This window comes from Amphiura filiformis, chromosome 1, assembly GCF_039555335.1.
Source record: "Amphiura filiformis chromosome 1, Afil_fr2py, whole genome shotgun sequence".
NCBI classification, from domain to species: domain Eukaryota; kingdom Metazoa; phylum Echinodermata; class Ophiuroidea; order Amphilepidida; family Amphiuridae; genus Amphiura; species Amphiura filiformis.
The window spans coordinates 70,543,235-70,565,421 of NC_092628.1; the positions used below are offsets into that span (position 1 = coordinate 70,543,235).

General features: G+C 35.5%; 1 protein-coding gene across 1 annotated transcript; it reads right to left on the minus strand.

The window, feature by feature from the left end:
* Window positions 1-3,812: 3,812 nt before the first annotated feature.
* LOC140162704 (adhesion G protein-coupled receptor L3-like) lies at window positions 3,813-20,564 on the minus strand. Its single transcript, XM_072185980.1, has 21 exons — window positions 20,301-20,564; window positions 18,096-18,205; window positions 17,097-17,219; window positions 16,393-16,493; window positions 14,768-15,558; window positions 14,395-14,433; window positions 13,812-13,920; window positions 13,346-13,462; window positions 13,017-13,095; window positions 12,776-12,887; window positions 12,425-12,483; window positions 11,673-11,787; window positions 10,984-11,081; window positions 10,650-10,752; window positions 9,872-10,022; window positions 9,694-9,766; window positions 8,721-8,787; window positions 8,187-8,272; window positions 6,842-6,962; window positions 6,651-6,692; window positions 3,813-6,331 (listed from the first exon to the last, which is right to left on the minus strand). Exons 2-21 carry the CDS (start codon window positions 18,164-18,166, stop codon window positions 6,224-6,226), a joined length of 2,565 nt encoding a protein of 854 aa, XP_072042081.1. The 5' UTR covers window positions 18,167-18,205; window positions 20,301-20,564; the 3' UTR covers window positions 3,813-6,223.
* Between the last annotated feature and the right edge of the window lie 1,623 nt (window positions 20,565-22,187).

Sequence of the window (22,187 nt, forward strand, 5' to 3'; positions counted from 1 at the left end):
ATTATTGATGTCAGAAGTAAACTGTTACTTAAATTCTAATTACAATTCTAATCTTAAGGGGGCTCCCAATGAACAAACCTGGCGGATTGGGTCAGCTCGGGTAAACAACCTACTCTTTTTGAAACTGACTGCTATATATATATGACTCCTTACTTTGAATGTCAATACGTCAGTCTCATGCATAGGCATGCCCCACCGAAGGAGTACTCTCATGATTCACACACCCATAAATGAGCCTTAAGGAGAGTAGAAGTCTGAATTCATTCTACAGATGTTGCCATTAAATTCTGAATTTTTTTACAAATCTTTGCTTCCATGGTAATACTGTGCTCTGAAGCGAGTTAAATCGATTTGTTTAAAAGGGTGTTACTTATATATATAGAACAATGCATTAACAAGGAGACGTTAGCGTGTCTTTATCTCATTACTTTAATTAAAGAACCATCAAAAAGGACAATAATGACAATGGTAACCAAGAAGGCGGTTGTGAACCTTTAATTTCGGTCACGCCTCCATGGATCAAGTCTGTTTTATTATATATTTTCTTTCTTGTTTTTAATGGATGAAAATTGTAATCGATATGTCGAACTGTTTGTTTCATTTCAGAAGAAATGATGAAATCAAATAATGCAATCCCAGTAGAGTTAATCTTTTAGGTGTTATTTTGACTGGTGCAAACTGATGGATCATGAAAGGTTTTTATCGAATCTTTATTCACAAAGTTTGTAATATTATCATAGAACTGGTCCACCTAGTTAATTGTGATCATGTCAATTAAACAGTACGATATAAAACTTTCGCAAATGAACATTATTTTAGAACGACAGACCAATTACACAAATATTTGGGTGTATCTGTGTAATCTTATAATTGAATAGGGTGATCCTATTATTCACACATAGTATAGTATAGTATAGTATAGTATAGTATAGTATAGTATAGTATAGTATAGTATAGTATAGTATAGTATAGTACAGGGTGTAACAATAAAGTTTGTACAATTTTGAAAATAGAATGACACAAGTATGCCGCTTATTTTTTGGTTTGATATTTATGTGTCTATCAAGATAATTTCTTTAGCCACCAGATAATCTTTGCTCTAATAAAATTGATGGTATACAGGTGAAGATATGGCCAATTATGTAACCTAGTCTTAAAACAGCTTGGGGCCACTTTTGTTGTCTAAGTGTTACAAAAGTGACTGAATAGAGTTGAACCAAGGACCAGTTGGACGACGTTTTTATGATAGGTAGTTTTAAACAATGGGGTATTCGAAGTGGTAGAAATGATTACATAATAGAATATCACCTTGAGTGTTTTGTACTTATGGGTGCAAAAAACGTTGTTTTCAGTTTAACCAATGATAACTCAGGGATATGAGAAATTACTTTATTTATAAGGTTATTTGAAAGAAATTTCATGACTTCATTTATAGATTTTAAAGAAATATCATATTATTATTAAGTTCATGCTAATTATATGAAGAAACACCAATTATAATTATTTTGTGTCAGTTCTTTGATGTTTAATGCACGATAAACATAACTACGCGGTTCAAACTTGATATGCGCAAACATGGCAAAAGTGGCCCAACACGTTTTCTGGACCATTTAATTAATCGGACATAACTTTTGAACCCAGGCTAGTAAAGAAACCAACTAAACGTCTTCTTTTAGCCAAGATATTATTGATTATATTGTATATAACATTTGTGCAATAACTCTTTTAGTTTTTTCCTGAGAAGTTAAAATGCAATTGTATAAATTTTATTGTTACACCCTGTATAGTATAGTATAGTATAGTATAGTATAGTATAGTATAGTATAGTATAGTATAGTATAGACCAAACTCTAGTAGCAATTATTCCAGATTTATATAAAAAAGAACTCCATTAATAATGCAGGTTATTAAATGCGTTGTTGAGAGGGAAATTGGATATGTTCATAAGTCCAATGCACGAGCCCCGCAAGCGGAGTTTGTCAATTAAACAAAGAATTACCTGAGGAAGTGCATTGGGAGGATCACACAATTGCAACACTTTTTGGCGGTCTCTTTGTATTACAAAATTAGATTGAAGACACTAGCAAACTTTATTGTTTAAACAAAAACTTATACTCTCACTGTGATATGTTCAGGTAAGTCTCTTGCTTGAGAAAACACAACTCAACAGTAATGTTGGTGTGTCCACTCCTTGCCAGCTCAAGGTCACGTACTCAACGTGATATTCCCTCGACCAGGTTTGCCAAGGTTCCATGTGGAATATCTCGCCAGCAAGAAATAAGGGCGTGTCTAAGTTCCTGCAGGGTGATTGGTTGTTGTCTATGTTACCTAGCCTGCGGGATTCTTATACCCATAAGTTCGCTATAGGGTATATATCCGAGCTCAAAGCCGACCAGTCCAGGTGCTCTACATTCTCACGCGTCGGGCTCTGTGTGCCGTGGTGTTGTCCTTCTAGCATACAGGTGCGATTTCGACCTTCTGTGAAATTCTCCCCGTACTGTGATTCCACCATCACATCCCTGGACTCTATGTAGGGTGCAATCCTCAAGCAGAGCTCGGCCAACCTGTCTTCGCACCTTGAATCGGCCATCTAGTCTTTAGAGGAGGAAACGGGCCTCTTCACTGAAGATCACAGTACGCCAGTTGCCTACTGTCAAATTCCTGTGTCTCTGTGACCAACGTAAGCGCGCATGCCGATGTCTTTGCAGAAGTATCGGCTTTCTTATTGGTCATCTTGGGCGAAAAGCTGCACTAACCAGTCTATTGTTCACAATTTTTCTGGGAACAGGCGCGTTTATGGACATCAGCCATTCTGTTCGTAGCCGAGAGTCAGGCAATTGTGGCAAAGTTTCAGGAGAGATCGGTCTTCCCTGGTGGTTACCTTGGTCTAGGTGTAGTAGTTCCGGTCTCTCAACGTCTTTTCAAATTTTTAGAAAAATACCCACAACTTGTAATGACCATGAATGTTGTTTCAAATTCATGCTAATAAATGTTTCAGAATTCAAAACCAAAATCAAAATTTATATTTTGATAACAATGATTATCATTATTATTGTGATCGGAAAATTGCAGCCGAAATCCAAAAACCAAAAAGAACAGATAAGGCAACGCCTAACGGAAAATCCCTTGCAACTTCAGACCGTATTAACATGATTAATATGTCTACTGCAAGTCCTAACGTAAGCCAAATCTCAATTCTCTTAGATTTGAAACATCTCTTTTCTATATTATCTACGTGGTTGTCTTCAATTATGATTGCCGATTTCAACTTGATTTCGGATTTTGGTTTGGCTCATGTCCAAATACAAAATGCATTCGAGCATCGTTGGACTATGAAATAGCCCCTCTAAACGAGTCTGTGATTCACTTGAAGTTAATGAACATAACTAACAAAATACCTTATTCCATTTGAAATAATCAAGTTTTAACTTTTTGAGCACCACATAATTTTGTTTTAGATCAAATATACACAAACGACGATATATGTTTTTTGTTTGCCTATCTCTGGTCCGGGAGAAGTTTCAGAGTTGATCGATTTGAAAACACCCAGGCAAAAATACATAACATAGTAGTATAACTCCATGGTTGAAATGATAAAAATAATTTCACAATTTCACCGCACAATGTTCATTCACGACATAAAATATTAAAACAAATGACAATAAATTGGTAGCGTAGCACGTGACACAGAAAGTACATTTGTCTGACTGCTTTCTAATAAAAGAAACCTCACGTTGCCAAGCAGATGTTGATTGGAAAAATATATGTATACGTGCAATAAATTACTCCCGGAAATTACTTTTGTATTAATAATTTATATCAATTTATTAAGGAACGTTTTAATCTTGTTGAGACTGTAGATTATGATTGGTTTTATCTAATAGGTATAAAAATACACTACAAGATTCCTATTGGGACCGCCTGCATATGTACACCGTCGTCAAGGCACCACTTGGCTGGTACTGTGCACTGTGCAGTATCAGGTGAATACCAGTGTAGCACCAATGCAGTACCACTGCTGGTAGGTCCTGTGCAGTAGCAGCATTGGTACTACGTAGGTACTTTATGTACCTTGGCACCGGCGTATCTGTGCAGGCGGTCGCAATAAGAATTTTGTAGTGTAACTAATCACCATACCAACAAATATCAAACATTATCGTGACAATATACCGTATTTACTGGTTTCCAATATGTTACCCAATGCAATAATAATGGTACTCTCATTTGGATGGTATAAAAAAAGTTGGACAAAAGTTTGGAATATTTCTATTTTTGTATCAAATGCAGTTTTTAATCATATTAGGTTTAATGTGCTGGAGTAGTGCTCAGTTGAATTTACTTCCAAATGTACAAATGTCCTTTGATGTTTACATCACACAGTTTGTCAATTAAACAAACAATTACCTGAGGAAGCGCGTTACAGTAACAATGGAAGGATCGCACAATTGCAACACTTGGCGGTCTCTCTAGATTAAAGACACTAGCAAACTGTATTATTTAAATAAAAACTTATATTCTCACTGTGACATGTTCAGAAAGGCCTAAGTCTCTTGCTTCAGAAAACAACTCAATACTTGGTGTGTCCACTCCTTGCCAGCTCAAGGTCACATACGCGACGTGGCATTCTCTCGACCAGGTTTGCTAAGGTTCCTTGTGAAGTATCTCGCCAGCAAGCAATAAGGACGTATCTAAGTTCCTGTAGGGTGATTGATTGCTGTCCATGTTACCTAGCCTGCGGGATACTTCTGCCCATAAGTTCTCTATAGGGTATCGGGGCTCAAAGCCGGCCAATCCAGGTGTTCTCCATTCCCATTTTCAAGGAATTCCTTCACGCGTCGGGCTATGAGCGCCGTGGCATTGTCATCTTGGATCACAAAATTGTTCCCGACGTCTCTTCTTCCAAACGGAAGGTATTGGTCCTGGTTCATGTGTCCTTCTAGCATGTAGAAGTGTGATTTTACCTACTGTGAAATGCCCCCCCATACTGTAATTCCACCACCACCTCCATGGACTCTAGGTATAGGATACAATCTTCAAGCAGGGCTTGACCAACCTGTCTTCTGTGACCCACGCAAGCGCGCATGCTGATGTCTTTGCAGAAGTATCGGCTTTCTTATTGGTCATCTTGGGCGAAAATCTGCACTAACCCGTCTATTGTTCACAAATTTCCGGGTAAGAGGCGCGTTTATGGACCTCAGCCATTTTATAAACTGCGCCTTGTGTAATTCCTAAAGCGACACCAATATCCTTCTGTTTGTAGCCGCGAATACGTAAGTCAATGAAGCGGGCGTATAAATCTGCGCTCACCTCGCACCCCATGATCAGAAATATCGTATAAAACAGACAGATACAACAAAGTAAAGCTGGTTTCTTCACACGATAATGCAAAATCCAGTGTGCCCTTATGAATCATATCGCTGAAATTACTGCGAAAAGAATGCCCGATGGATCATTGGTCAGACATAAGAAGCCATTGTGCTGCATTATATGAAATGATACCTAAGACCTTGCCAGACACTCGTGATCCATTTTGCATGGCTGACGGGTCATTGCTGGTAAGAAACCTGCACTTAAAAACAGGGATATTAAACAAAACATAACAATATTCCAAACTTTTGTCCATGACTGTACTACAAGCCTTAATCTCGACTCATAATGATGTCGGATGTAAATTATTACTTTAATTCAATTAGCACTTGCTAATCTAAAGAGCGCTCGATCCCGAATACAAACCGGGCGGATTGAACACAAAAAATTGACTGCGATATAATGACTCCCTGGTTTGAGTGTCAATACACGGGACCGACGCGTCAGTCTCATGCATATGCACTCACGTCACCTCCAAAAGACGGAGTACTCTCATGATTTATTTAGCAATTATAAATGAAAGTAGAAGTCTGAATTCATTCTACAGATGGTGCCAATTAAAAATCTGAGGAAGACCAGCCCCCCCCTACCAAAATATTAATGAACACTCCCTAACTATTGTTGACGGGCCGGCCACATTTCTATGAAGCCTTCAAATGTAAGTTGTGAGTTTGACACCAATCGTCTTCAAAACACACAACTGCATTTCGTTTATTCCTGAAATCTGCGCATGACTGAAAAATACTTTGAACTGCATTTGAATTACATTAGTGTCGATTCTGGTCATCAGACCACTGACTGGTGTTTTGTTAGCATTTAAACATAAATACCGAAGACCAATCAGTATCAACAAGGTTCATGTTCCTTCCATTCTAGTGACCAAAGTACCACTAGCCGATGCAGTGGATCCTCCGCTATCCGCTGCTCCTATCTTTCCTCGTTTTTTGGCAAAAGCTCTGCGAACCTACAAAAATGATCAGATTGGTTGTTTAATTGATTTCGTTCGTTATATTCTCCCGGTTCATAATATTCATTTATTCATTTATTCATTTATTCATTTATTCATTTATTCATTATTCATTCATTCATTCATTCATTCATTCATTCATTCATTCATTAGTTCGTTCATTCATTCATTCATTAATCATGCGATCGTTCGTGTATTTTTTCATTCGTTCATCCATTTTTTCATTACACAGTTCGTTCATCTATTTTTTTTGGTTAATTCAACCGTCAAGAAAGTTTCCTTTTACTCCTTACTCTTTATACATTCAGTTATTTACCTCTGTGTTCTTGACACAATAGCAGACAAATATCATGATACCCTGAAAGACAAAGAAATACCATAAACTGGTAAAAAGTCAATCAAATAATAGAATTTCATATTTGGATGGAAATGGTATTCAATAATGCTCAAAGCTGTAAAAAGTAATTAAGCTACAAGTCTATGTACCATTATAAAACATTTATTTACCTGTGTTGACAAGGAAATGACAAAAAGATACTCAAAAGTGACATGGAAACTGCTGAATAACCCAAAGATCCACGTCAACCCTAAAATAGGCGTCATCATAACAACGGCACGCAATGCCGTCCTGGTGGAAGAGATAAAATAATAATGAAAGTGTTAAATACATATAACATACACCTTAGCATCCCTTTTGGAACTCCTTGACAAATATTTTAGTATTTCTTTTTTATTAAATATCAAATTTAGTTTGCACCTTGGCGAGCATAATTATGTCAAGAAATTCAAATACAGGGTGTCCCAAAAGTCTCAATACAGTTTTTAAACGTTCAAACTCTAGTATACAACAAGCGACAACAAAGATGAAGGCATTGTTTCACAGAGAAAACTCGTGCAATTATTTTGATACCAAATATGACATAAACCCACTAACATCCCAGCAAACACAAAACGTTTTCGACATCATTCGCAAAAGGTTATAAAAGGTTGTCAGAAAACGTTTAAATGTCGGGTTATATAAAGGGTACATTAATAGTATAAAACGTTTTCATAACATTAAATAACATTTGATGGTAATTTACTGCACAGCAAACACAAATGTTTTACAGAAAACATTTAAATGTCGGGTTATATAAAGGGTATAAAAACGTTTTAATAACATTCCAAAAACATTTTTGAAAACTTGGTACAAATCATTCTAAACAGAATGTCATTTTTGGGTTGAAAAAATATTTTGCAAAAAATGTTTGCCCAAAATATTTACAATAACGTTTTTAAAATGTTTTCACGACCTTTATATAACCCGACATTTAAATGTTATTAAAACGTTTTGTAAAAAACATTTTAAGAACATTTCTGTGATTGCTGGGTGCAAATATTTTAACATAATGTTATTTAAGTGTTGACAAAATATTTGGCCAAAAATGTTTGCAAAAATAGTTTACAATGACATTTCGAAAACATTTTAAAAATATTGTTGTAGTGTGTTTTCATACAAAACGTTTTAAAACGATTACATGACCTTTATATAACCCGAAATTTTAATGTTATTAAAACGTTTTTAACCAAACCAAAACCCAAAATATAACTTATTTAAAACGTTTTAAAAACGTTTTGCTGGGATAATAAATAATATACGATGAAACAGTTGGCCATATTACACACAAAACCATACAATAAATTTACAGCAAATATCAGGATCCCTACCTCCTCTCAACTTCTAGACCAATGTCCCCATTCAATTCAATTGCAATATCAAACGATTATCGTATTATATTTTTGTCAACTCGGATTAATATACTCTCAACTGTCACAGTAGCTCGGAAAATAAAATTAAAAGCAGCATGCTTACCTAATTTTCTCTGCTTCCCTTTTTTCAAGATTCACTTTTAGTTTCATAAACGTTTTCATAACAATTAGTACAATGATAATGTTAACCTGTTGTAAAAAAGCAAACGGTAAATATTAGGGTAATAAATCGGGTGTTTAAAAAAAGGAAAACTGTTTTATACTATTACTACCTAGATATGACTATTACAGAAAGGGTAGCTTACTTTTTTAATGAAATATGATATCTGTACTTAAATTAAGGAAAAGAATTTAAAAAAAGGAAAACTGTTTTATACTATTACTACCTAGATATGACTATTACAGAAAGGGTAGCTTACTTTTTTAATGAAATATGATATCTGTACTTAAATTAAGCATTAATTGGTTTCGTTTTATCAATTCAAATTTTAACAATTGTTACATTAATGAGAATATGTGATGATCTGAAACGCGAGGGCGATGTAATATACACTAACTGAAGTTAATTTCCAAGACCTCAGAAATGCGAATGATGCCCAATTCTCTCTCTTTATTCATCTTCTCTGCTATCACTTACGAGCACAATAAGGAATGCAGGTCCTAAGAACGCCCAAATCAAACCATGTTGTGTGGAAAGCCAACAGCTAGAAAAATGTAAAGTGGAAAGGACGGTTTATTAGCTTATATTTTGCATGCAAGCCCCAAATATATACTGAGGTAAATGCTGCTCATACGCTTTACTAAGGGCTGGTATACCCCCTGGATTTCTATACCGAGATAGCTCTAATTCAATACCAAAAGAAGTACTAACATCCTCCATATGACGTCACTATGAAATTATACTGTATGCCCACACAAAATTAGGACTATAACTACACACAAACATAAGGCACAGATAGGCAAGCAGGTAACACGGTAGGCTATTTTATTTTCGTTAAGAGGCCGGACACAAGATTAGCACAAGTCATTTGGTGGATTATTGCTAGACTGACGCCCTCATTCGTCAGTGCTCTGGGTTGACAAGCATAACACAAATTATATGCATATAAATGTGTCTTGTCTCAAGTTGAGAGTAACACCATGTTGGATTTCGCAGTGGCAGATTCGAATCAGTGCGTTTGCGCGGTTGCGTCGCCAGCGTACGGACAAATACGCGTGTGTATTATACACACACGTATAATACACGAGTATTAGTAATACTCCTGCGGCATTAAGTTAGCGCGCGCGATTCAAATCTGCCAATGCAGAAATCCAACATGGTTGTAACTTGAGATTAGACCACTGAAGTCTATTGAACTTAATATCGATGGACGAGACAGACTTACGATAGACGATACAGACGACGAAGGATTCAGCACCGCACACCGGGAGGAAATCTATTACAGAGGTATACACCCCTCTTATAGTGTCATAAGAATAAGATTGCTGTGACGTACCGACATGACAATTATCGAAATTAAAAGGTTATATTTGCGAGTTGCGGCAGAAAATCATGTAAACTAAATTGGGTCATTGGGTATAATCTGTATAAAAAAGTGGGACTTCATTACCTTTGTAAATCACGTGATGCATATTGTTGAAAACGGATACCACCAGACAAAGCAACAATACCAAGTGGAAGTCCTGTAAATAAAGAGTTCCGAGTTACTCATCTGATTTGAAATGATTTTGTCTGGATTTTAATACAGATGTTCCTAATACAATCGTAAGTTCACTACCAATACCTACCCCACGCAAATGCAAACAAAGGAGCAAATTTCTGTGTCTTATTCTGAGACACTGATGTCTTCCGATAGAGGATAACTCCTTCAACCAGCATCCACATGAAAACAACCAGGTAGAGGTAATGCAATATAAAAGCCACAGTTTTACAGGTTTGCTGAAACAAAAACCAAGAAGATTACGTTTTACGAAGGTATTTCTTTTTTAGGAGACGAAAAACCCTACTCTACGGGCCAAACTCACTAGCTTTTGCGGTTCCGAAATTATGAGTAAAAATGGCTGAAGGCCAACATTTTAACATTTGGGCTCCACATGGGTCAAAATAGTCAATTTCCTTTGCTTGTGATGAATATGGTCTCACATTTTTCGTATCGTCTGCTAATAGCAATCAAGAAAAAGAATAGTTTGCACTATATGTGACATTTGGTTGCCTAGGAAAACGCAGTAAAATAGGTCACAACCAATAGGACTGATTGGCCATTGGCCCATTTCACTGTGTTACGTAGGTAACAGAATATCTTGGGTATTGCAAACTATTCCTTATTGAAATTGTTAAAATCGGAGGAAAATGTCTGTTTTGAGCCATGTAGAACCCAAATGTTGACCTTTTACCTTTTTGCTTATAACTTCATAACAATAAGTCGTAGATAGGTCAGGTTGTATAGCCCTGTATAAACGTTGACCTTGGAATTATAGAATTCTATAAATGGCTAACTTTAGCTAACGTAATTTTAGGTAACCCGAACTAACACGAATATGTCATAATTACTTATGCAACACTTACTCTGCCATGTGTTCCATTCCCAGCAATCAAGAATAAAAGATTTGCTGTTGCTAAAGATATGGATAAATTGGCATGGACTTTGATGGATAACGACCCAAGAAGCCTGTCCAGAAAAACAAAAGCAATACGAAAATTATGAGCAAACTTATTTATTTCCTAGATTCATATCCACGTTCTTCTCTCTCAAATCAGATTAAATGGTTTATCGCTTAAATCTCACTGACATAAAAAAAAAAAAATAAGGGCGAATTAACCAAGCTATACTGCGAAAGTACTACCAAGTGACAATAGAATGATATGTTGAAATCTGTTGCAACATGTTGTCAATACTTACCTGAGAAATAAGTAACTTATTACCGTCAGATATAAACATACAATGGACACACCGCCAACAACTCTGCCAATCATTGATAAAATAACGTCGTGAATTGTCTGCAAAAAATGTGTTTTTGGCACTCAGGGCAATGTATCTTGAATTCTGTTTATTGTATCACTTTAAATATTTATCATTATTAATTATTATAGACAAATACCTGGAGCTTGACGTCTATCCTCAGCATTTTATAGCATACTAGTTAATAGTGATACAAGGGTGTTGACAGGGTTTTTAAGTACAGTATTGTCATGATTGTGGTAACTTCTGATATTCATATTTCGTAAGCCGAATTAGCTGCAATCGAAAACTCATCTATAAAACCTTCTACAACTCGTATACCGTAACATCTTGTCTACAAGCATATATAGTGTTTTTGATGAAAGCTTAATTAATACGAAACAAGCGTAAATATACTAATACAATAGATTGGTCTTACAATAATACTTGTTTGTATATATGACCGGATCTGTAATTTATTTGCTCAAACTCCATAATGACGCCTGGAATAATTTAGCTTTCATCAGAAGCACTCTATATGCTTGTAGACGAGGTTTTACGGTATTGGTATCAAAACATAAATGCAAATTTATCATGATTGGCTTCTATTTTATCAATGGGAATTTGGTAACAAAAATATATAGGCATACCAACGGTTTTTCCACAATCTGTGTTAATATGGCAAAGTTGGTAGTGTGGTCACATAAACATTGTACCATTCCTCCTGATGTGCTGAGGAGCTCACAACCAGTATCACTCCATGAACTAACAAAAGGCAAAATAATTATTGGGATTTATTGTTAACTTAAACACACATTTTTATTACAAAACATAAACCCAGTTATGTGTGAGTTCAGGTTTGTTGGTTTATGCCTAAGCATTGCACACTATAAATCCCCGTTTTCAGTTTGCAGTGAAAATCTTATTTATTGCACTTTCTTATATTGTTAGATGACCAAAAGGATTATTATCCTACACTTTGTAAACATCAAGTCGTTAACAATAAAACATATATCTATGGCTAGTAATTATTAATTATCTCAACTACATATAGTTCACTCAAAGTCTTGCTAATAAAATATTAATGCAAGTACTTTCACCCTAATGGAATTCTGCAATTAACGCGTTACTAACAAACCAAGTGTGTCGAACAGCCTCATTATGCACTGAAATAATTAAGTGAAAAGAGTTAAAAGCAATATTATTGTTTGTGAATGCAAAACACACCCCTATATCTATATGTTAGTTTCGACCTGTTAAATAGCTTTAGATTGTCGACTCCAATATACTCATCTCATAATATAATGATTTTCATATTTCTATATTTCTAGACGCATATTTTGCTGCATAATACGCAGGACAATAGTTTGCATCCTTTAATATCAGTACAAATGATACTCACTTTTCGATTGGAATCCAGAAAGCACAATAAATTTGTGTATCCAACTGGCTGTTCATCTCCTAATATGGAATTAATTGAATTACATCATTGATTATTATGATATTCAAACAATAATTTTATTTATGTGATTCTACTGTTTGCAATTTGTACTTAAACCTGAAACAAGTACATGAAGACAAAAATACGGCCAACATCATTATAGGAACTTGTGTTTTGCTCGTGATATCTAAAAGTATTTCAACGTTACGACTACACTTTTTAGTTTTAGGTAAACAATTCAGCATCCAAAATATAAGCAAAATTACGATATCAATTTAAAGGTATCATAGCGTCCGTAAATTTTGAACCTACCTCTTCAACATTCAAACTAAAGTCCACTCCGACAGATTTCTTTGTACCGCCAACAGTCACTGATAATGAAATGATCCCGCTAACCATTTGAGAAGCAGCAGGATCTCCAGAACTACAGGTAACAAGAACGCCAAATTATTGTTTATTCAGATACATTTAGTTGGTTTGTAACCAAAGTCTCCCTCAAAAACTATGATAACCAATTATATACGTAATGGATGATAATATATTCTTAATATACCTGGGAACGTTTGAAGTACGAAACTCAACTGCTCCTAGTTGGCTTGGTTGGTTGTACATTGCCACTATTCCAACAATTTCTTCAAAGGTAAACACAAAAACACAATACTTGTGTTACCTATTTTGAATTAGTGTTAATAAATATCGCATGGGAAATTTAACTATTGTAATCATTTCAAAGTTTAACTTTTCTGATTATATTATACTAAAAACAATAAATAATGAATATTGAAGCTCAGAAAATAGATGATTAACAAATTGCTCTACTTGGAAAAACAGAAAACGCTTACGTCATCACCCATAATTTATTGAGATTTTTGTTTTTCTTACCGTTATTTTCAATGGTTCCTGACGCTATACGCAAGTTATATGAGTTTGACAGATTTCCGGAACTGAATTGATATGATTCGATTCCAGCTGCCGATTCGAATTTGACCAATTCAATCACTGTATAATGTAACAATATATGAAACGGGACAGAATAACAATATTATAACGTAAAGTAAAGTATACAAAAAGTTTATTTGGTACAAAATTTGATGATTGGCATTTGTGGAGCAACTTCAACAGTACCTTGCGTAGCAATCATAAAAGAACAGTCAGGTATTAGTTTTGATAGATTGTAATATATTCCAACTAAGGAAAACTACATCATCCTTGCAAAAAGATCCGTGAAATAGCGAATAATTTTTCGTTTTTATTCATTTAGCAAAAACAAACTATTGCCTTGCCAAAACAAAATCGCCAAAGAGAATCTAAGCATAAGTCAAATATTGCAATTGCAATCTTAACATACCAATATCTTGCCATGCTATTTGTACAGATGAGTTGATTTCCAGACCTTCCACCACTAACAGCAGTTGTTCTTGAAGTTCCTCCAACTGATTTAAGTAATCAGCAGAACTCTATAAAATAATATCAATGATTTTAGATTACTAGTTGCAGCTTCTATAAAAATCGTAGGATTAAGAGATGTTTTTATCACCGAAAATATAAATTTGATAATAGCAAAGACCTTGTAAAATCCTAAACTTTACCAAACCAAAAGAAAGTCCCTAACTTTCCAAAACGAATGATATTTTGTTTGCAAAAACAGTTTGCGTGAAAGCGTGTATGGGAATGGAAAGCATATTCTATCTCGGTTCAACATTGATTATAATGGTGATGTTTGAGTCCATCTTTATTCCATATATACATGTATTTCGACCTTTTAATCTTTTGCAAGATGATGCACTAATGGGTTTTTTTAAGAAACTGTTTCAAGAACGTCAATTTTCTTGTCGTTACTCTTTCCATGTTCCATGAAATAAATAAGTGTATTAATTTTTTATAAACACATTTTTATGAAAATAATGAAATTCATGAGCGTTTTCACTAACCATTGAGTTATTGTTGGAATTTCCTTTCGAAAATAGGTCCTGTGCAAAAACAAAAAATAATGATTACGTGAATAATACCACCAATATTGGGTTGCAAAATATGTTAAGAACAAACAAGGGCATTGCCGGGGGCATTGTGTTGCAAACATATGGATGATAAGAGCAGTATTTTTTTAACAACACAAAGCAATGTATGATGTATTTTAGTTTAGAATGCAATACGCTTCGGTGTCATAAACCCCGGTCATAAACACTTCAATTTTTCAACGAAAGTACATTTTACCTCCAATTACTTTTACAATGATTACCAAAAGTGGTTGCTTCTGAAATAATAGCCTTTAGATATCAGTTATATATTATAATGTCCTTTCACCTGTAACAGTGTCGTAACAGCGTTATCTAATTCCCCAGCAGCATAGAATGCTGGCCTTGGCTTGGCGTTTCTTGACAACGTGAAATCTGCAGTTGGTGAAACAAAGGTCGAAAAGTCTCCAGACCCATAACCCGGTCCAGATCCCGATCCATCAGCAAAGTCTGTTTTGGACGTCGTGTTATCATTAGAATAGGACAAAAATTCGTCTTCAGTTGATTGGTTTGGAAAGGTATAGTTGTCATTTGTGTCAATAGCTGCGGTGTTGTTTTCGGTTGTATACGGCCAATGTGAGTGGTTGTATATTGTGGACCCAATGTGTTCATTGCTGGTCGAGAGCACCGGATCACTAGATGTTGTCTGCTTGGGATCCATAGTATTGGTAGGTTGTAGATTGTCTTTAGATGTCTGTGTCAGATCAGTATTGCGATAATAACTTGATTTTACAGTGTTGTCTGTAGTTGTGACTGACTGAGTACTATCTCCAGATGTAAGGATGGCAGATGTTGCAGATGAAGTCTTTCCAACAGTCTCTTGTACTGGTTTTGGACTTGTGACATCACCAGGTGTAGGTGTTACGTCTTCGAGTGTCTGAGTCGTGCTTTGCTCGATAGTTGCACTACTTTCAGGTGTGACAGAGAGGTCAACAGATGGATATCCCGTCGTGGTAATGGTTTTCGAATGACCTGATGTAGATAACACACGGTTTTCGGTTGTAGACACCTGAGTTGTGTAGAAGCTTGGAGTGGTTGGATTTCCAACTGTTTGACTCATAGGTTTTGGACTAGTGTTAGCTGTTTGTGATCGAAAAAATGTAAAATGTTATTAATAACTTGAGACAGACGATGAAAAAATGATACGCACGCAAAGTTATACGGATTGAGTAACACACAATAATTATATATGCATATGCCCGTCCAATCACTTGTACCACAATAGAGTACCGAAGTGTGACGTCATTAAATCTTCTTTTTTGCATTTCAGCATTTTCATGACCATATTTCAGTAGAACATGATGAAAAACATCCACAGTCAAATTTGGTGGGAATCGGATCATGAGGGCCCGAGATATGGTCGCATGGCCAATTAGCCCCATTGAAATGGTGTAAATTGGCCTGGTTCATAACTGTTTGGGCCCTCATGATCCGATTCCCACCAAATTTTGACTGTGGATGTTTTTCATCATGCTCCACCGATACATGGTATTCAAAACGCTGAAATGCAAAAAAGGTTTTCTGTGACGTCATCACTCTATAATTCTATCGTATACATACTTTTGGACTATTTTGCCACTGGTTAACTTCTTCTAATTGAACAATCTGACTTGATACCCTATTACCCAGCATTGTGTGACGATATTCGTTTCTGGGGCACATGGTTTCATATAGTTGAAATGTATTTTACAATGAAAAATGTACGCGGTCATATTTTGTTTTATAAAAATGGTTTAAATTTGAATTTTTGGATAATTTTAACTCGTTGGTGCTCCTAAATGAGCAGGATTAACACAAACAACCCAAATATGCAATGTTAGAAAACAGACGTTATCGAAAAATGATTTGCTAGTATGATTGGCGCTTTGGAACATTATATGACTTGATATGAAATAGGAATAGTGTTTAACTTACGTTTACAAGTCCCATCGTTGAGATACCATCCATCACAACATACATAAACAGCCCTATACACTGTCCTGTACACTACACGATGGCTTACTTGGTGAGAAATTCTGAAAAAAGAAACATCATGGAAAATTGAATTTGATGAGCAAACGAACATGCCGAGCCGCCGAGAGCGAAACATCCCCCTATCTCTAAGGAAGGTTATCTTTAAGGTTCGTTATCACTATTTACAATAGGGTGCAACTTGCTAGACTTAAGTCCAGTCCTCGTTTACAGAGTTTGGGGTTAGGGTTGGGTTAGGGCAGTCTTGAAATAAGACTAGTAGAGTTGCACCCTATTCGGTAATCGCTCCCAAAAAGGTCTTTCATTTCTAAGGATCGATATTTCTATATAATTACAAATAAGGTTCTCCACTCCTCCCGCACACCGAGCCTGTTTTACCTTCCCAGTACATACCGGTACTCATACACCTGTGTGGAGAGAGCCAAAAGAGGTCTTGTCTAAGTGCACAAGAAAATGGTACCGCCGGGGTTCGAACCCGCAATCCTCCGATTATGAGTTATGTCAGAGCCCATACCGCTGCGCCACTTTGCTCTCTAACATGTAACATATCTAAGCTGGGTATAGTAGGCAATATTATGATCAATTTAACAAATAAAATTAATAACGTTGTCTATCGTCTATTTGTAAGTGATATTTAACGGACATACCTGTATCTGGTACAAGTAAAGAAACCAGTGATACTCGAACATCTTGCGTAGTACTTCTGTGTATATTCACTGAGGTAGGATTGAAGAAAGCTCTGGTTCTCTGACATAGTGGTTAAGCATATGCTATAAGAGATGGTCAAAGGTATAGCAGTATAGTGTAAACGTAATCAGCTTTTTTTTTAATAAAATGGCCGATGATTTCGAATAGGTTCACTTTCATTTTATTGACGTGCTGTGATAGCTTAGAAAATTGTCTTCTGAGTATATACTTTAAGCAGGGATATCTAACCTTGTTGGAGCACAACCCATACAATTTCCTACTAATAAGACGCTGGCAAAATCTTTTGTTAAAGTAGTATTTCGTGATCCTAGCATCTTATTTTTATGACATTTTCCAGTAGATATCCATGAAAAAAGCTTATTCCCAAAATTTCAGTTGATTCCGATTTTGCGTTCGCGAGTTATGCATGATTATGTGTATTACACTGCTCCATAGACAATGTATTGTAATTTCATTCTGGTGTAACAAAACGTAATTCAAAATTTCACTAAATTTTTGGTTAACGATTTAATCTGCAAGAAATTTTTTGTACATAAACATGTAGTCAGAGAAGTGTCCAGTGGCTTTTTTTGAGAAAAGTGGGAGGGGTGAGGCTGTGGATCACGAAATGCCCCTTTAAAGTAAGTATATGATGAATCTACGTTTAGCTTGAGTCGTTTGGGGGTAGGCCTACACATGCGCATTTTTTAATCTAGTACTTGAAAACACATTTGTCAAGATTGTCTAATTTTACAGACAAATGAAAGTGATTGTCTTGAATATCTTGGGTTTTCGATTGAATACAAATCATTCGAAACTATCGAAATTATCGTCAGGTGTTCCAAAATGAATTTTTACAAGTACATTTCACATTGCTTTAGACACCCGTGTTTTATTCAAAATAATGATACATTAATAACCATAAGACAAAAGCGTCAATTTAATATTGTTTGATTTACCTCTGTTGTGGTCTAGACATAGGAATCAAGGTCGTAGCAATAGCAATAGCAACTAGTACGAATTTATCCATTGCGGTTATTGATAGATAAAGTGCTGGAATATGGCGTACCTATTAGTAAGAAACATCAACATAATTATGAATAATACATTAACAAGCAAAGACATGGAACAACATGAACAGTTAATTGAACCCATCTATTATGTTTTAAAACATATATATTGACAAATTGCTATACCGAGCTTGCTGCATACATTGCCTTCATTTGTAGTGTAATGGGTAGCTCGTTCACGTAGCGTTTTCGTTGTCCCACTGGCCTACTACAACTAACGTAGATTGCCTGGCGATCGGAGTGTTATCGTCAGAGCACCTCGGACTACGTAATGGGTCGTTTAAAGCCTTAATGTATATACGATCTTTTTTCAGAATTTACCTTTATTTTTTCAAACCCGATTTTTGGCATATTTGTAATACTTACACATGTTCTAACTTAAATCTATGAGCAAACTGTCAAATTCGCCCTATTTGTAGTAAAACGGGATGATTTTCTGTTGGTCCGACATAAAATCATAATTTTTTAGATTATGATTTTATGTCGGCCACGTTCGCAAACCGTAGTCTCCTACAAAACTAGTTTGGTTACGCTCCCTCCACATGTGGAGGGAGCGTAACCACACTGGCCGCGTAGGAGACTAACTCTGAGGCCGCACTCGCTGTCCTAATCCTAATAGTGCGAAATGTTTCGAGTGATAGAGAGCTATAGAGGTGAAGTTTATGATGTTGTTTCTTTGCAAATTCCCAATGTTTTTCGCGTCCAAATGTATTGGGAACTTTCATAATGATTGCATATTATCATTTTGGAAGAAAAAAAGAAAAACCTAAAAATTTAAAAAGATCGTACATTAAGGCTTTTTAAAAGACGAATCACATGGTTTTACCTTCTAAAAAGGTACAGCCATGTGCTTTTCGTCCCTAAATGTGTTGGAAATTTGAAGGCTGCAGCGGTTTTCTTTTTTAACAAGCCAATAGGGCATAGAAAATCATATTTTGATAGTATTTAGCAAAGAATATAACATCCGATGGTAATATTTGGATAGATACATTTTCCAGATATATTATGAACATTTTCCAAAAATGGCCGGTAAAATCAATCACTTTAACCAAAAAATGCATCGGCTTACACCAAAAGAAATTCCCAAAACCCATATCTCATTTTATCCTTCGTCGTCTGAAGCAAAGTATCTTATCTTCCCTCCAATATTGAAAACGTTAAACACCTGTTAGATTGATCGATCAAATCAGCTCAGATCAGATCAAGAAATTCAACTACCGTATGTCATTGTCTATCGATATGGTTCACTCGATTGAACAGAAGGACCCCCACGTTCATGACGTTTATCTCCTAACCCTTGTTCTTCTGACACACATTTTGTAACACAAACTATGAAGAGGGGTTTGTTGCAACACCCCCTAGTTTTCTATTATAAAGGTCAGAATGTCATATTCCGTTTATAGAATTGGTATAGCTGATTAGCTGTGTCTCCTTTATCCAGTGATACCAAAATAAGTATAAACATATTTCCGCACACAATGTCACTATGACGTTATAATGTGAGCTCCGGGCCCTCGCAAAATTTGGAAAAGTAAACCTATATCAAAATTCTACCAAAATGCGACTTTCAACGAAGTTTTTCTACAATATGAAAGGAAACTAATTAACAGTCGATATATCTTGGAATAATTTAACAAGAGCGAAATGAAAATCGTGGATTTTACTGTAGAAACCTGGTCATTTCTTACTCAGTGATGGTCGGTCTTAATCCCGGGTAGGATGTTATCACTAAAATGAGCACAAAGGTTGAATCTACGATTAGCTTGAGTCGTTTGGGCGTACACACGCCGGATAAAGACACTTGGGGAGTATGGTACAGCCTCTCGGTGTATTCTTTAGACTATTATGTTCGATTCTCTCCGCTCATTCCGAAACAATATCAAAATAATGAAGATTGAATTGATATTGTATTTCTTGAATTGAGTCTCGTGATTAATATGTTGAAAACAAATGTGAACGTGGAATATAGGCATATTGAATTGGCGCAAAACCTGTCAGGTTTAAATGATACGCAATTGGACAAAGTAGGCGGTTGGTAAACTGATAGTAACTCAATTTTCTTTATTCTGTTATGATATAAAAATGCTTATTTACCTTTCAAGTCTTGTCTTATATATCGTCGTATTGGAGTCTTCCCGTGTTGAAAATTTTCAGTGTCCCAAGCTTGACCAGCTTCGCAGATAGTATTCAAGTTCGCCTGGTAAAAGCAATCATCGTATTAACATACCTGCCAAGTAATAACTACACGTTAAGGCTCTCCGCACGGCAGCTATATAAACATCCAAGGAGCAGCTATAAATTCATACAAAGTAATGACAACGGCTTTCTTGAAAAATCAGCACAACAATAATTATTGGAAATACTTAGTCATTCAAATGTAGAAATCATTTTTTTTCACCAACTGAAGTCAATCACCATGGAACTATAATGTTGTGTTGTTCAAGTGTAAATGCCTGTAATGAGCAAGCGACCTTGGTCTTTGGTGGTTGTGTCGCTTTTTCCATTAACATAATTTACCATTATTGTTCATATATTAATCATTAAAGCCTATATTTTATTGAAATCCATTAACATAATGACAAGCTATGACAGTAACTTCTTAGTATAGGCTATGGTTCTTCATTTGTAAATCCACTCTGATCGTGTCTTTGTAATTACATTAGCTGCGCTGGTCTGCCGAAATGTTAATTGAAGTTGGGTAAATTAAAATGGCCAGTGATTAGCATGTCATAATTTTTGGTATAAAATACCATTTGCGGAAATAGTGCATTTGAACGAGTTTTATTTTATTTTATTTTATTTTATTTTATTTTATTTTATTTTATTTTATTTTATTTTATTTTATTTTATTTTATTTTATTTTATTTTATTTTATTTTATTTTATTTTATGGAGACGTCTCAACCTCACCCCACACGCATATAGTTACGTAGGTTATCTATCAAAAATAGTCAGAACTTTCTTGGAATGTTTTTTCAATGATTATCAAAAATTGTCAGAGTTTTCTTCGCAGTTGGAATGAAAACTGAAGAATAGGTCTATTTCAAACATTGATCTGAGTAGGTTTTGAATAATTTTATCATTTTTGCACATAAATACGAAGTTTTACAAATTTACACAATGCCTTATTTGGGTAGAGGTGTAATGGACTGATGACTTCAACCAACCAACGAACAGTATACTTCGGTTATATTTATAAATACGCTTTTATAAATACGCACGTGACTCATTGGCACGACATACCAAAACCAGCAAGCGTGACCAAATCCTCATTTTGAAAGTATTGTTCCGCCTTTGCATTCAAATGTATAGGAAGACCATCCGCTATGTAGAAGGTCAGTTCGAGACTTACTATCTACAAGCTGTTATGGCAGCGCGGAGGTGGTCACGTGCGTATTTATAAAAGCGCATTTATAAATATAACCGCAGTACACTGACCAATATACTATTTACGTTACCTTTAATAATACCAGAAGTAAACGAAAGTAATGGTTATAGAAGACCAAACAAACGAACAAACAAATATGTGACGTGTCATGTCTAAAACAGACACTTTTGGGCAGGTTATCAATTCTGAGGTTTTTACATTTACAGATATTTTGATTCACAACGCCGTTTTCCCCAATGAACAATGATGAAATCGGACATTCCTAAGCGAAGTTATAGTATTATAAAATTGGAAATTGAGACATCGGCCTTTAAAAATATTATTGACACTGTTCAGAGTATGAATTAGCTTGAAAAATATCTCAAAAAATACAAGATGCCAGTTATATTCCGGTCTGAAACTATCAAACAATATTAATAACATCACAAATGCGCAACAAACCCAAATTGTGAAAAAATCGCCAGGAAAATTATTTGATATCAGAAGGACATTCCTCGTATTCAAAATACAATTCGTTCGATATGTCTGATGTGCTCTCATGTCCCACAAAAATACTGTGCAAATCTTGTTACCAGAGCCCTTAATGTTGTTATA